The sequence below is a fragment of the Oncorhynchus kisutch genome, linkage group LG15, assembly GCF_002021735.2.
Source record: "Oncorhynchus kisutch isolate 150728-3 linkage group LG15, Okis_V2, whole genome shotgun sequence".
In the NCBI taxonomy this organism is placed as follows: Eukaryota; Metazoa; Chordata; class Actinopteri; order Salmoniformes; family Salmonidae; genus Oncorhynchus; species Oncorhynchus kisutch.
In genome coordinates this window covers 43,178,513-43,195,401 of record NC_034188.2, presented here as the reverse complement: position 1 = coordinate 43,195,401, position 16,889 = coordinate 43,178,513, and the positions used below count along the sequence as shown (strand labels likewise).

Here is a 16,889-nt window from a genome sequence, read left to right as displayed (position 1 = left end):
TTAATCAACAGGCAAGCCCTTTGCTTTGTTTGTTCCCCCTCTCTCGGATGTCTTGGCCTTGATCCAAGAACACATTTCCTCTTAAAATTGACATTTTATTTGAGTGTTCCCTCCTCTACTTGGTGGACTGTTGTTTTGTTAGTTTTTTCCACCCTTCTCTTCTCTTGTGATCAGCTTGTTGGTGTAGAATTGTGTGGCAGTGACTTCCTTTCGTTTTTTTGGTCAAGAGAATGCCTGGATTAAGACAGTCTGCTGTATGCAGTTGTTGTGGTTGGCAGGGTGAAAACTACTGTATAGAGTGGGTTAGATAGTGTAGGTTTGTAGACCGTCATTGATAGATATACTTTTGTCTCTACTGCAAAGGCACGGAAGAGGAGGAAGAGAAAATAGCAGAGGAAGAAAAACAACACCTCGGGTTGTGTGCATTGTGAAACAGAATTATTTCCATCATCACTCGCGGCCTGGCCTCCCCCATCCATCCTTCCCTCTCCTCTCCTGGGCTTGAAAAAAAACACACCATCCGGCTGGGACACAACTCTTTTAGATGTGTGGCGAGCAGGAGATGGAGAAAGAGCATGGCCATGGGGTCCTGGTGGGAAATCACCCGCTGAGCAGCCTCCCCGGGCAGATGAAATGTCCTTATCTGCAGACAACAGGGGCTGCCACTGCTGTCCTTTTAAGCAGGGAAGCTGTGCTGGAGAAAGTCATTGTCCTGGCAGCTATAGCATCTCAACTGATCCGTTCTCCACACTGACCTTTGGGTTCTCTTTGCATAGCCGCCACAATACACCAAACTTTCTATTACACAAGATGTTTGTTTATGTAAGGGTATGTGTGTGTGTGTGTGTTTGCATGTTCGTGAGCATTCTTATAGCTCTAAACCTCCTCCCCCCAAAGCCTGTCAGTCAACCCCTAATGAGCAGGAAATTAAGGAAGAAAATTATTCCAGCCACTTGGCTTTGATACTGCTTGATGTGCACTAATTGCGTTAGATTGTATCTGTATTATATTTCAAAAGATCAGTGGGGCGCTCTGCTAATTTTCATTAATCGCACATAAAGGTGAGGCATTTCGATTTTTGTTATTCCCCCACTTTTTCAGGCATTTATTTAAGGAGCCAGATGTTTATATGACTAAATGTATTATTACCCAACCACTACCGAATGTAGCTGTTATTCTTTCGGCTCACATTGTGGCTTCGTACCATTCCTGGTTTAGTTTCCCCTCTGTTCCTCTGTGCCTTCAGTTCCTCCTTTGTGTCATAAAGTTACAATATTGTATTTGTGTTAAGATATTAGCTCTTGAAAAGTGTCAGTCCTTCTCTTACACAAAGTACACAGCGAGTAATTAATTCACCTCTTTCCTGATATTTATTTGGTTTTTGGTGTTAAAAGTGGCACGCACACACACACATTGTGACCTCGTACTGAGATGAATTACATTGCCAATGCGTTGCACTACTATCATATACTCCCATCGGTCCCTAATTATGCCCTTCCAGTACACTTTAGAGACAGACGAGAGGCAGTCAGGCACAGATGAAGATAGAGGCAGGGAGAGAGACAAAGTAAGAGGCAGGCAGAGGGAGAGGGAGTGAGAGTCAGGGAGAAAGGCAGTGAGAGAGGGCGGGCAGAGAGAGGGAAGGCAGAGAGCGAGGCAGGCAGAGAGAGGGAAGGCAGAGAGCGAGGCAGGCAGAATAGAGAGAGCGAGGCAGGCAGAATAGAGAGAGAGCGAGAGGCAGGCAGAATAGAGAGAGAGCGAGAGGCAGGCAGAATCGAGAGAGAGCGAGAGGCAGGCAGAATCGAGAGAGAGCGAGAGGCAGGCAGAATCGAGAGAGAGCGAGAGGCAGGCAGAATAGAGAGAGAGCGAGAGGCAGGCAGAATAGAGAGAGAGCGAGAGGCAGGCAGAATAGAGAGAGCGAGAGGCAGGCAGAATAGAGAGAGAGCGAGAGGCAGGCAGAATAGAGAGAGAGCGAGAGGCAGGCAGAATAGAGAGAGAGCGAGAGGCAGGCAGAATAGAGAGAGAGCGAGAGGCAGGCAGAATAGAGAGAGAGCGAGAGGCAGGCAGAATAGAGAGAGAGCGAGAGGCAGGCAGAATAGAGAGAGAGCGAGAGGCAGGCAGAATAGAGAGAGAGCGAGAGGCAGGCAGAATAGAGAGAGAGCGAGAGGCAGGCAGAATAGAGAGAGAGCGAGAGGCAGGCAGAATAGAGAGAGAGCGAGAGGCAGGCAGAATAGAGAGAGAGCGAGAGGCAGGAAGAATAGAGAGAGAGCGAGAGGCAGGCAGAATAGAGAGAGAGCGAGAGGCAGGCAGAATAGAGAGAGAGCGAGAGGCAGGCAGAATAGAGAGAGAGCGAGAGGCAGGCAGAATAGAGAGAGAGCGAGAGGCAGGCAGAATAGAGAGAGAGCGAGAGGCAGGCAGAATAGAGAGAGAGCGAGAGGCAGGCAGAATAGAGAGAGAGCGAGAGGCAGGCAGAATAGAGAGAGAGCGAGAGGCAGGCAGAATAGAGAGAGAGCGAGAGGCAGGCAGAATAGAGAGAGAGCGAGAGGCAGGCAGAATAGAGAGAGAGCGAGAGGCAGGCAGAATAGAGAGAGAGGCAGGCAGAATAGAGAGAGAGGCAGGCAGAATAGAGAGAGAGGCAGGCAGAATAGAGAGAGAGGCAGGAGCAGGCAGAATAGAGAGAGAGCGAGAGGCAGGCAGAATAGAGAGAGAGCGAGAGGCAGGCAGAATAGAGAGAGAGCGAGAGGCAGGCAGAATAGAGAGAGAGCGAGAGGCAGGCAGAATAGAGAGAGAGCGAGAGGCAGGCAGAATAGAGAGAGAGCGAGAGGCAGGCAGAATAGAGAGAGAGCGAGAGGCAGGCAGAATAGAGAGAGAGCGAGAGGCAGGCAGAATAGAGAGAGAGCGAGAGGCAGGCAGAATAGAGAGAGAGCGAGAGGCAGGCAGAATAGAGAGAGAGCGAGAGGCAGGCAGAATAGAGAGAGAGCGAGAGGCAGGCAGAATAGAGAGAGAGCGAGAGGCAGGCAGAATAGAGAGAGAGCGAGAGGCAGGCAGAATAGAGAGAGAGCGAGAGGCAGGCAGAATAGAGAGAGAGCGAGAGGCAGGCAGAATAGAGAGAGAGCGAGAGGCAGGCAGAATAGAGAGAGAGCGAGAGGCAGGCAGAATAGAGAGAGAGCGAGAGGCAGGCAGAATAGAGAGAGAGCGAGAGGCAGGCAGAATAGAGAGAGAGCGAGAGGCAGGCAGAATAGAGAGAGAGCGAGAGGCAGGCAGAATAGAGAGAGAGCGAGAGGCAGGCAGAATAGAGAGAGAGCGAGAGGCAGGCAGAATAGAGAGAGAGCGAGAGGCAGGCAGAATAGAGAGAGAGCGAGAGGCAGGCAGAATAGAGAGAGAGCGAGAGGCAGGCAGAATAGAGAGAGAGCGAGAGGCAGGCAGAATAGAGAGAGAGCGAGAGGCAGGCAGAATAGAGAGAGAGCGAGAGGCAGGCAGAATAGAGAGAGAGCGAGAGGCAGGCAGAATAGAGAGCGAGTGAGAGAGAGGCAGGCAGAATAGAGAGCGAGTGAGAGAGAGGCAGGCAGAATAGAGAGCGAGTGAGAGAGAGGCAGGCAGAATAGAGAGCGAGTGAGAGGCAGGCAGGCAGAATAGAGAGCGAGTGAGAGAGAGGCAGGCAGAATAGAGAGCGAGTGAGAGAGAGGCAGGCAGAATAGAGAGCGAGTGAGAGAGAGGCAGGCAGAATAGAGAGCGAGTGAGAGAGAGGCAGGCAGAGAGCGACTGAGAGAGACGCAGGCAGAGAGCGAGTGAGAGAGAGGCAGGCAGAGAGCGAGTGAGTGAGAGAGAGGCAGGCAGAGAGCGAGTGAGAGAGAGGCAGGCAGAGAGAGAGAGAGCGAGTGAGAGAGAGAGAGGCAGGCAGAGAGAGAGCGAGCGAGTGAGAGAGAGGCAGGCAGAGAGAGAGCGAGTGAGAGAGAGGCAGGCAGAGAGAGAGCGAGTGAGAGAGAGGCAGGCAGAGAGAGAGCGAGTGAGAGAGAGGCAGGCAGAGAGAGAGCGAGTGAGAGAGAGGCAGGCAGAGAGAGAGCGAGTGAGAGAGAGGCAGGCAGAGAGCGAGAGAGAGGCAGGCAGGCAGAGCGCGAGAGAGAGAGAGAGAGGCAGGCAGAGAGTGAGAGAGAGAGAGGCAGGCAGAGGGAGAGGCAGGCAGTGAAAGAGCCAAGGACAGAAGCAGAGATAGATGCAAGGGGAGACCGAGAGGAAGGCAGGCAGTAAAAGAGCCAAGGACAGAGACAGAGAGGCATCTCCTGATGCACAGTTCCAGACCCTATGCCTGGCACATTGCTTCTCATTGAGCTGACAAAGAGCTTGAATAATGTATCTATCACTCTTGTTGAGTGGGGGGACCGGGCGATAGTGGAGGCTGCCAGCTTGTTATTGTCTCATTACAGGTGAAGATGACATGTGGCGGTGCAGCCTGCCGTGGCCTGCTCTCCCTCTCCATTTGCCCCGGTTTCAGGCACCTCGCCCTGGGTGAGGAGAACAAGAGAGAGGAATAGCAATACTGTAGAGAGGTAGAGATGGATGGATGGAGGGAGGGAGGGAGAGAGAGACCAGCTATGTCCCCTTTATCCCCAAAATGACATTGATTTGCTCCCCAGTACTATTTTCTTTGGCAGGAAATACTGGTATCGATGAATACGGGATTCAATAAAAGCAGGAGATGAGGCTCTCTCATCTGTGGTCAAAGGGCCTGTGTCAGGTTGTCATGCTTCTCTGCCTCTCCGTCTCTCTCATTTTCTCTCACTCTCTCTTCCTGACTTTCTCTGTATCTACTTCTCTTTTCTCCATTTCAATTCAAACAGTTATATTGGCATGGAAAACATATGTTTACATTGCCAAAGCAAGTGAAATAGATAATAAACAAAAGTGAAATAAACAATAAAAAATGTACACTAAACATTACACTCACAAAAGTTCCAAACGAAAAGAGACATTTCAAATGTCATGTTATGGCTCTGTACAGTGTTGCAACGACGTGCAAATATAGTTAAGTACAAAAGTGGAAATAAATAAACATAAATCTGGGTTGTATTTACAATGGTGTTTGTTGTGTCTCTCTCCTTTCCCTCTCTCAACTCTTCTTTCCCACCCTCCCTCCCTCTCGGTGGTCTCTTTTTGTCAATTTGCCTATGTTCCCCGGGCCTGAAGGGGAAACTCAATTACTCAGTAGCCTGGTTGGTCTCGCTGGATGCCCTCATGATTGATGTGATGTGGTGGCAGTAATGTTAAAATCATCCCAACAGATTGATTTGGGCCAGGGTCATTAAGCAGCCTATTATGGCCTGTGTCTTTCATTTCCAAGAGGTTAAGGTCAACGGAGAGTGAAACCTGAGTCATAAACCTTCCGTACAGAGTGGTCAGCCTTATGTGAGTTGCTGAGTGGAAAAAATAATATCATGCATACTGTACGACGCGAATACACACCTAATTATTCTCAACTAGAATACACGTCATTATTCTCAATTAGAGTACTTGTCATTATTCTTGACTACAATACATGCATCATAATTATTTGTAGACACACACTTCACATGTTCTATTCAAAAGCATGACTCAGTGGCCTCATAAAAATGGGGAATATGTGAAGTACTAGCCTTTATTCTGATTGGATTTGTATAGAGTGAGTCTGCTTGTTCAAAAGCGCTTGCGGAAAAAAACACGACATAGTCTTTTCAATACACTGAATATAAGTTAACCAGAGAGATTGTATAAGTATTAAACAACAACCCACTGGCACGTTGTGTTACACATTCTTTCTGTGAATCACAAGGTGTGAAACATACAAAGGCTTTTGAGTTTGCTTTGTGCAGAGGTCCAGGTGTATTGGACTTTAGAGAAAGGATAGAGGTTACAGGTAAAGAAGAAGAGAAAAACAACTGTTGTGTTGTAAATTGAGGGTTGACGACAGATGTGTAGCAAACTAACTGAATTGTAAATGGTAACTTGAGATAAAAAAAAAAGGACTAAGAAAGAGCTTAGCATGGGAGAGAAAGAGTGACATAAGTCCTGGGAAGAGGTCCCAGAAAGAGATGATCTTAATAAAGAGGGACACATGGCACGGAAGTAGGAGGTGAGAAAGCTGAGGTGTGACAGAGAGCAGGATACTCCCCCAGAGAAGCCAGCAAAAACAGCCCACCTCAGACCTGGACCACAACCTCAACACCACAATGGGACAGACAGAATCCACAGAATTGAACCCCTTCTGGGAAAATTGGAAAACTCTAGACCAAAAAACAACATGAAGAGTTATCTATCCAAAACGGAGATGTATAGATAAACCACTTCTGCCATTTGAGAGACCACGTATTCACCCTGCACACTCTAATTGACAAATTAACAAAACAAAACAAAGGCAAAGTCTTCTCATGCTTAGTTTTAATTTTAAAAAAGCTTAATTTGGCATGTGGGCCTGCTATACAAATTTATGTAAAGTGGTGTTGGGGGGAAAAACATACAACATTATAAAATCCATGTACACAAACAACAAGTGTGCGGTTAACGGCCTTCTATGCCATTAAAATGAACATAAAATTCTACATACCAATTTGGATCTGGCAAAAAAATACTTGAATCAGTTATAGAAACCATTGCCCTTTATGGTTGCGAGGTCTGGGGTCTGCTCACCAACAAAATGGGACAAACACCAAATTCTGTAAAAATGTCATCCTTGTACAACGTAAAACACCAAATAATGCATGTAGAAAAGAATTAGGTCGATACCCGGCTAATTATCAAAATCCTACAAAATCTACAACCACCTAAAAGGAAGCGATTTCCAAACCTGCCATAACAAAGCAATCACCTACAGAGAAAGGAACATGGAGAAGAGCCCCCTAAGCAAGCTGGTCCTGGGGCTCTGTTCACAAACACAAACAGACCCCACAGACCTCCAGGACAGCAACACAATTAAACCCAACCAAGTCATGAGAAATCAAAAATATAATTACTTGACGCATTTGGAAAGAATTTACAAAAAAACTGAGCAAACTAGAATGCTATTTGGCCCTAAACAGAGAGTACACCGTGGCAGAATACCTGACCACTGTGGCTGACCCAGACTTAAGGAAAGCTTTGACTATGTACAGACTCAGTGAGCATAGCCTTGCTATTGAGAAAGGCCGCTGAAGGCAGACCTGGCTCTCAAGAGAAGACAGGCTATGTGCACACTGCCCACAAAATGAGGTGGAAACTGAGCTGTACTTCCTAACCTCCTGCCAAATGTATGACCATATTAGAGACACATCTTTCCCTCAGATTACACAGACCCACAAAGAATTCGAAAACAAATCCAATTTTGATAAACTCCCATATCTATTGGGTGAAATACCACAGTGTGCAATCACAACAGCAGCAATATTTGTGACCTGTTGCCACAAGAAAAGGTCAACCAGTGAAGAACAAAAACCATTGCAAATAAAACCTATATTTCTGTTTATTTATTTTCCCTTTTGTATTTTAAGTATCTGCACATCATTACAACACTGTATATAGACATAATATGAGAGAGCGAGAGAGAATTTAGATTTTACAGGATGAAATAGAAGGTTAGAAAGGGCCATGGGAAATAATGTACAGTGTATGTGTTTAAGTGCAGATCATTTGAGCTCTCATAAAATCTTTACTTTTATTGAAGCAGCTCTGCTCACCTCCCGGTAAGGTTGATAGTGTTTAAGTCAGGTAGAATGTCTGTGGAGGTAGTGATGCAACCAAATCTATTCTCCCAATTTAAAAAAACTAATGAATGGACAATATTGGATGTGGGATCTGGACGATCTGGACAATATTATAATATATTGTATGCTGTTCATGGATTCATAGAAGGAAAACCTTCCAATTATTCATAGCAATGCCACTTTTTACTTGATTAGATGTTTTTTTTTTTGTGAACTACTGACCAAACGTATCCTTTCACAATAACAAGAATCCCACTCTGAGCTTTTTTCCCCCTTCTCAACAATGTCATTAGCTTGCTGTCCTTCCCTCATCTTTCACGTAGACCAGACTGGCTCTTTCTCTTTGACTCTGCCATGCGGAAGACTGTTTACCAGACCAATTTTCCCTCCAGATGAAATAAGTCACTTATTACACCCAAACTCCCTGTTGGTGCAGCATGCTTGGTGGGAAACGAAAAATGTTCTGGAATGAATACATTTAAGATACTTTTTTTTATACTGTTTCTTCACCCACTTTTTTCCCCTGCTCCTCCATTAATTCAGTTCTACCTGTAACTGGGTTAGGTTAATAACCCATCTCGCGCAAATTCCATGTTTTTGTCCCAACTTTGTTCTCACGTTTATCTGAAAGAACACCCTCAACAATACCACATTGAGTAAGGTAATCTGACAATGTGATTATACAAGAATAGTAATTCAATGTAGTATATATTGTTTTACATTGCAGATTTTTTTCACATGATAAATGGGAAAGAATAGTAGAACAGAGAATGGATTGAGAGAACTCACCATGTCTTTGTCTTGACTAGGTTTAGATACTAGTGGGAGTGTACGCAATGTTTTCCAGTCGTCTTGGCAGGTAAAACAAATATTGATCTGAATAGATGGGAGAAATCCTGATTCCACTTTGACATTATGGGGTATTGTGTTTAGGCCAGTGGCACAAAAAAATCTAAATTGAATCCATTTTAAATGCAGGGTGTAAAACAACAACATGTGGAAAAAGTCAAAGGGTATGAATACTTTTTGAAGGCACTGTATATTCACTACTTGGTCAATTGATTTGATAGAATATTTAATATATGCAAACACATTCTATGAATTGATAGTACACCTCTCTGTTTTCTTTTATTCTGTAGTAATGTGTTCAAGCTAATCAAAACAATGTTTTTTTATGCTACGAAGCTAAACAATACAATGAAATGCCTACTCGCAATAAAGCTCTCCTCGCAAACAATAATATTAAGCTATTTGTATTTGTACCTATACCAGAAAAAAATATATGTACCATAACATAGACCTAAAACATTACTGTTAAACCAAAAACACCTTTTAATTTCTAATGAGATTTTAGGGAGAATATGTGTGGGCATAGACAGACGTTGCAATTGGAGGATGCTTTTTATGCATGTTCTATAATGATACAGTAAGCTATTCAATTGGCTACATCTGTCAGTATAAACTTTTTTCACCCCCCAAAAATAGTCATTTAATAAAACAACAATTTGGTGTGACTTTTTCAGGTAAGATACAATTATCTAATGATCTTAAGGTTCTGGAAACTGAGAGTCCTTGAACTATTACCTGATATTGATCTGAGGAAACAAACCATGTATACACAACCAATAGTTTTTATAACACAGTTGGTCTTAACAGAAAGAGAAGGGAGACTGTTTGTACAGGCCCTATACTATACTTGATAGACTCAGTGATTTTGTTTCTTAATTATCCCTACACAATCCATCACCAGTCCTGGCTATCCCCCTTCCCACATCCATCTTTATTAAAAAATACATATATTTATTTTGTGATCTTTATTTAACTAGGCAAGTCTTATTTACAATGACGGACTACCCTGGCCAAACACTCCCCTAACCCGGACGACGTTGGGCCAATTGTGCCCGGCCCTATGGGACTCCCAATCACAGCCGGTTGTGATATAGCCTGGAATCGAACCAGGGTCTGTAATGACGCCTCTAGCACTGAGATGTAGTTCCTTAGACCTCTACGTCACTCGGGAGACCCCATCTTTGTCCACAGCCATGTTGTTTTAGATACGAGGCATCGACTCATCAGGTGTTTTGCAATAGCTGTACAACAGTGTAGCCCAATCCACCCCCCAGTATTGGGTAGTGGTATGTTCATGGGAGATGAGACTGTCGGTCTATCTCTGCCAGCAGCAGGTAGGGTCTTTGAAGGCATCAGTGTGCAGCATGTTACAAAGCCTCTCTTTTTGCGGTTCTACACTGGAATCCATTTAGAGGAAGCATGGCCGCTTGTGTTCAGCATGTATGTTAGTCGGGAGGGTTGGCAGCTATCCTCATTGAATAGCTCTCTGTGGGATAGACCTCCGTGTCAGTTCAGCTTTAGCTGATTGATGGAAGTCAAAGTGAGAGAATATATCTGGAGCCATTCCCATCCCCATAGAACTCTCTGAATACGGTGGCAGAGTTTTGGCTCCTCTTCACAGTATCACCCTTGGGAGATTGTAAATGACATGACCTCATTTGCTATTTAAATTATCGATCAAATCACTGTGATCCAGAAAGAACATTTCTAACTCGTTGTTGCAATTCATTTTTTATTTTTTGCTGTATTTGACAGAGGTGCTGGAGCTATTTTGACGTCTGAGTTGGGCAGGGGTAAAGATAGGAAGACACGCAGTATCTAGTACAGGTAATCATTCTCACCTACTGGAGTCCACAGTGCTTTGACATACTACTCCTGATGTGTGCTGTGAGGAGGTGTGATACCTGGGGATCCCATGGCCATGACCCCCTTCCTCCTGTCAGAAGAGATCATCTGGGCTTCAGCTTAATTGCACCTACAATTCCCCCCCAACTGAAGTTCAAGGCTTTGATTTGTGTTATGCAGTTATCAATATCAGTGGCTAGATCAGGGGTGGGCAAATCTTTCAAAATTCAATGGAGGGCCACAGAGATTTGAGGGAACAATTTCTTCATTAAAATCCATTTACGGGCCAGAAAAAGGGCAGTTTTTAAAAAAACGTTTACGTCCATTATAATTTCGACATACTTTCTATCTAGTTTTATATATATATATATACAGTTGAAGTTGGAAGTTTACATACTTAGGTTGGAGTCATTTAAACACGTTTTTCAACCACTCCACACATTTCTTGTTCACAAACTATAGTTTAGGACATCTACTTTGGGCATGACACAAGTCATTTTTCCAAAAATTGTTTACAGACAGATTATTTCACTTGTAATTCACTGTATCACAATTCCAGTGAGTCAGAAATGTATAGGTAGGCCTTGAAATACAACCTCAGGTACACCTCCAAATGACTGAAATTATGTCAATTAGAAGCTTCTAATGCCATGACATCCTTTTCTGGAATTTTCCGAGCTGTTTAAAGGCACAGTCAACTTAGTGTATGTAAACTTCCGACCCACTGGAATTGTGATACAGTGAATTATAAGTGAAATGATCTGTCTGTAATGATCTGTCTGAAACATTTCTTGTGTCATGCACAAAGTAGATGTCCTAACCGACTTGCCAAAACTATAGTTTGTTAACAAGAAATGTGTGGAGTGGTTGAAATAACGAGTTTTAATGACTCCAACCTAAGTGTATGTAAACTTCCGACTTCAACTGTATGTAGCTAGATTATATCTAGGCTAGATTATATAAATGGCCTTTCACTTTTTAAAATCTTTGATCTTTGATCTAGTACTTTATAATACTTTTTCCTGTGTCAGGATTGGCAAATATTTTGTGGTCACTTTTTAACAGAGTAATATGACTACCGTTTCAGGACTATAATAATGACATTCTTCTGTTGTGCATTTTCTCTCCAGGGAGGGCTGAGGAACAGCAAGCATGAGTGTACATTGTCGTCACAGGAGTATGTCCACGAGCTGCGTTCCGGCATCACTGAGGACAAGCTGCTCATCTGCCTGGAGTCCCTTCGCGTCTCTCTCACCAGTAACCCTGTCAGGTAAGTGTCCTTACTCTCTTGCTTACTTAATCCTCTTGATTCTTTGGTGGAACATAAGGGTTCCGCAGTGCAAAGTGTCCCCAAATAAACCTCCATTCTAGCCAACCTGTTCTTGATGTTCACTAAATTCTCAGTTTGGTTCTCCCCAAAAAACGAATTTGCGTTTTTTCCACTAATTGTGATTGGTCAAAAGAAATCAGATCTTTACCCATCAGATATTTTTCAATACTGATCTGATAGTGGAAAAACGATCAGAATTGGGTTCTCTGTGTGAATGCAGCCTAAGAAATCAGACCAAATTGGCATCTGCTGGATTCCTTCCATCGCATATAGGATGTATGTCAGGAGATCTTTTAGGCCCACACGGAATAATGGGCTTGGTTAAACAAGCATAGCCCGTAGCATAGCCCATTAAAACGAGCATAGCCAATGGTGTAGCCCACTAAACGAGCGGAAGCCCATAGTCTGCCATTCCATCACCACTCTATCCATTAGGCTCTTATAGATAGGAAGTCCACTTTCCCACATCAGCCAAGCCAGCCATTCTCTGTATCTGAGACCTTAAATTGCAAGGCGGCCCTCGCCCTAAGATCAACCAGTTTGATTTTAATATCTCTCCCTCGCTCCCATCACCAAGAGTGGGTTTAGTTGCCCACACCCCCCTGTTTTTTTAAAAATCGGTTTTGATCATAGTAATGCACTACTTTAAAATAATTCCCCGTTTGTCTCAGTCCTTTTCCCGTTTCTAGCAAGCTTTGATTGGCCCTTCACTCAACCATAATTAGGCCATGGCGACTGCATTTGGGGAGCCTTTTTCCAACCACAAAGTTCTCATCTTCCGTTCTTGTAGATGGGGATCTTCAAATGTAATTTGGTCCCAACAGCACAGAGGAATCCTCAATGATAGCAGAACACTCTCAATTATTCACCGAGCCCCACTGTTGGAGAGATTGCTTAATGTGAATCAATGAACAGTGCATATAAAGTGGTCATCAGATGAGTGGCAGATCTTCTTTTATGTCTGACTCCCAGTTCTTGGCGATGACCCGGCAGTGGCCCAGCGGGCCATTTATTTGATCCAGTAGATACAGCGGAGGCGTTATCTTAGCATCCTAACAGCTTGAAAAACGAATAGGCTTTGGTGTGGTCTCACTAGAAAGATCATGCTTAACTCACAGAACAACACGATGTGCTCTGCACTCCAAAGCAATTAATAGATTTTTACCCCCAAAAATACCGCCCATCTCGCTCTCTCACTGTGGCTGATTAATTGTGTTGCTAGAAACCAGGGGCCTCATTTATCAATAATGCATTGAAACTATTCTAATATACAACGCTGTACCTTGACATACAACGGCACAACCAAACATAGCTAAACTTTTCAGAGATGGAAATAGAGGTGCTAGTGTTAGAGATTGAGTACAACCAAAATGTTTCGTTTGGCTCACTCAGTTCTGGCTTGACCAGTGAAAATCAAAACATTCAGCAGCGTATTTTGCGCATCACATTACCTGTCACCTGCACATTAAGAGTGGAAGCCTTTTCTGTTCACATAGTTGTACTAGTTTTTAGATGGTGCTTTTATGGCCATGTGTGTGCTGTCTATTGCTCCGTTTGTATTTGGGAACTCATTGATGGCATCATGGCAAAGAAACTCCTCTTGACTTCAACCTGTTGTGCGATGGTGTACAGAAATTGTTCGTTTTGCTGATGATTGCATCCAAAACATTGGCTCATCTGGGGATGTGAGTGGCTAATCGGCAAACTCCTGTTGCCAAAAACCCAAGGGTGGATAGCACTTTGATGCGCACCGGAATGGCATCTGTTTGCCTTTCTAAAGTCTTAAACGATATCTGATGAGCCAATCTGTACTTTATGTGGATTATTATTGTAACAAATGTACTGATGAGGTCAAATAATATGATATAGCCTGTCAACATATGTTGCATGAATTCCCAATAGAAATGCAATAAAATCTAATTTTAATTTAAATTAATTATTACTCTCGCAATTTCACACATTTTGAACATATATTTTCCCCGTTCTATGCCTGAGAAGCAGTTCTCTTATTCCACCACTTGGCACTGATGGGTACGCATGATCATGGCTGTGAATTTACACACACTCTCTCAAGCAAATGTTCATATTGATAAATCTCACACTTTGTGTGGAAATGATCCCACACATGGTTGGTTTACGCACAGATGTGTCCATACGCTTGATTGATAAATGAGGCCGCTGAATCAGAAAAAACGAGAAACAGCAAAACGTTGATTTTCTGCATCTTTGAACAAAACACCAAGGAAGGATATACACAGCCTCAAGGTAACCTCCCCAGTTCTTGCCTTCATTAAGCTAAAGACACGCTTTTATTGTTCGGCTTTATCTGATCACACAATAACTGTTCCCAGACCTGCCTTTGTGCTGTTTACCCACCAACTTCGCTAGCTACGTCTACCTGCCCATTAATCATGGGAAATGAGCGTAAATCACTTTTGCTTGAAAAGCCCACGTAACGCTCCCTGTGTGCCTTGCCGAACTGTAAAGTTCTGCACCGCTAGCTATGAAAATCACATCACTCCTCACACGGCGACAGGCCAGTTGGTGCCAAGGGGACCAAGGGTGGCCAAGTCCGCCCTCTGGGTGTTTTCAAACCACTGAACTTGTGACCACTGAGCGAGGGAGCGGCACTCTGCGGCAGCAATCATGGGCGCCCACGGAAGGCCAGGTCTAGCCAGGCACCCTGGGGTGAGACAGGGGAAGAGCTTTCAGTGTCACACTAAAAGGGAATTGAGGGTGGGAGGAGATGTTCTTGGAGCATAGCTAAGGTTACTCACAATTAATATGAATGCACTTAATTGTCACGGATCACAACACATAGGAAATGCAAACTTGCCGACATGTGTTCTGATTGCATGTTAATGTAACCTTTTCTCTGCAATAGTCTCTGTGTTGGGAACAGCCATGCAAAACACAGCTGCTTAATTCACTTTATTTTTTTAATTACCACCTGTGGACTACATAAGGACAAGCTTTACTGCAAGTGCTCTTTCATGGTTAGTTTAATAATTAATTTCACTTAAACAAAAGTAGATGCCTATAATCTTTGAAGAAAAATCCTACGTCAAAAGGACTTTCTGGCCAGAGTAAAATGACAAAAATAGTTGACAGCCACAAAGTTATCACCCTGCAGTACTACACTGTCAAAGACTTGTGTGGCTGCTCTAAGGGGTTGTTTAAGTGACCTGAGCAGCAACTCTGGCTCTTCCTTTGGCACTAACTTGGTATAAGGAGGAACTTTGCATGCAGAGAAAATGCAAATCATCCTGTAGTTTTGCCAAGGGGCTCAGTTCTCCTTCTCTCATTGACCATAGAAGACAAACTGTATGCCTATGTTTGAGCAACAAATATGTTCCTATACATTTTATTTAAAATCCCTTTAGCATTGTTTTAGAAAGGATATATTCTGTATCTATCAGATTGTAATTCCGTGGTAGCGGTATTCTATAGTTATTAAGGTACTGCTATACAAATACCTGATATCTACTTTTGGCAATGTAGTTTGAGGTGAAAAATGAACACAGGGCACTATGGTGTTTTATCTGTATACCTATTTTTGATAAACTGTAGAATTACATGCAGCTCAACTCTCTCCACCCTTGCTGATCACTCAGTGCAGCGTAACATACAGGTAGGTAACTGCCAAAATAATGGAAACACTTGAGTAAATGAGGGATACAAAGTATATTGAAAGCAGGTGCTTCCACACAGGTGTGGTTCCTGAGTTAATCAAACAATTAACGTTCAATCCTGTTGGCCATTATTTTGGCTATCATGGCTATGCTCCATTGGTGTACAATGCACCCATACACAGGGCACAATGGTTTGATGAGCATGAAAACGATGTAAACCATAAGCCATGACCGTCTCAGTCACCAGATCTAAACCCAATTGGATTTTTTTTTGTGTGTTTTCCACCACCTTCAACAAGACACCAAATTATGGCATTTCCTGTGGCGGAATATTGTTGCATACCTACAAGTTCCAGACACTTGTAGAATATATCCCAAGGTGTATTGAAACTGTTCTGGCACGTGGTGGCCAAATGCCCTATTAAGACACTTTATTTAGGTGTTTTCTTAATTTTGGAAGTTACCTGTATTTTCAGAGACCATGTGAGAAATATATATTGTGGCATGCGATAACACCGGGAGAAAGGTCAATACAGCACACTTATTTGACCAATACAAAATTCCCCCTAACCACCACGTTTCCATAAGCAATTATTGACCATCAACGCTAAACTCGGCTATACAAAACTATTTTGAATGCTTTGTTTTCTTTTGTCTGTGTGTTTTAAGAATGCTTGCTATACCTTTCAATCAAGAAATGAAAGACCAATAAGTGGGACTTAGAAATTCATTAAAACAGTGCTGTTTGTGAATCGCCAGGCACGTCCCTCCCCAATTACCTCTCCTTAACTCAGCAGAAAAAGTGAAAGCTTCTAGTTCTGTAGTAGTGTTAGTCTTTTTCTCTGAGAGACTTGTGTTGCTCTGTAATGCGCCATAGCCAGTTAATGTCCTCCCGGTGGCCTGTGTTTGTGTAATAGTTTAATTGTCTGGGCTGTGCACCTGTTTGCCGGCCCAGGTGGCTGCAGGGCTGGTGCTGCAGTTCCTTCATCCCCCCTCGTCTCCCAGTCAGTCCAAAACAGATGTGTGGCAAGCAGCCCTCCAACATTCCCTCACAGATGGCATCGCCCGAAGCACCCGCAAGCCCCATCCGTCTCCATGCTTCCAGTTTCCTCAAGCTGCCATTTTCTCTCCCCCCACTCCCCTCTTTTGTAAAACAATTACTCCTTGACCAATTATTCATCTCACACTTCTTTCTAAGCCCTTTTTAATTCTTTCATTTGGATATTCACTTCTTAATTTAGACCTGTCACGACGCCGGCTCTCACCACTTTCCAACGAGTGGTAATTCATTAACTTCTAATCCACTGACTTGATGCGAGATGCCAACTCACAGATAATCAAAGCCTCTTATTTTCTCATTTATGTATAGGGAGTTAAAGTGTGGTGGTGTCGTATTGTTATTTTTTTTATGGTGTTACAGTGTGAGAGAAGTGCAACAGGGCTGGCAGCAGAAGTGCAGGAATTGAATATCACAAAAGCAAATAAGTATTTCTAAACTTCTTTTCACACCCACTCATGCACAAA

At 43.5% G+C, this 16,889-nt stretch overlaps 1 protein-coding gene across 6 annotated transcripts in view; it reads left to right on the top strand.

The window, feature by feature from the left end:
• LOC109904740 (protein diaphanous homolog 2) overlaps window positions 1-16,889 on the top strand; it is a 624,432-nt gene that overhangs the window by 147,034 nt on the left and 460,509 nt on the right. For all 6 annotated transcript variants that reach the window (XM_031790312.1, XM_031790311.1, XM_031790310.1 and 3 more), the window contains one exon: window positions 11,534-11,673. In XM_031790312.1, the coding sequence (XP_031646172.1) occupies window positions 11,534-11,673 (140 nt within the window). The remainder of the gene's footprint in view (window positions 1-11,533; window positions 11,674-16,889) is intronic.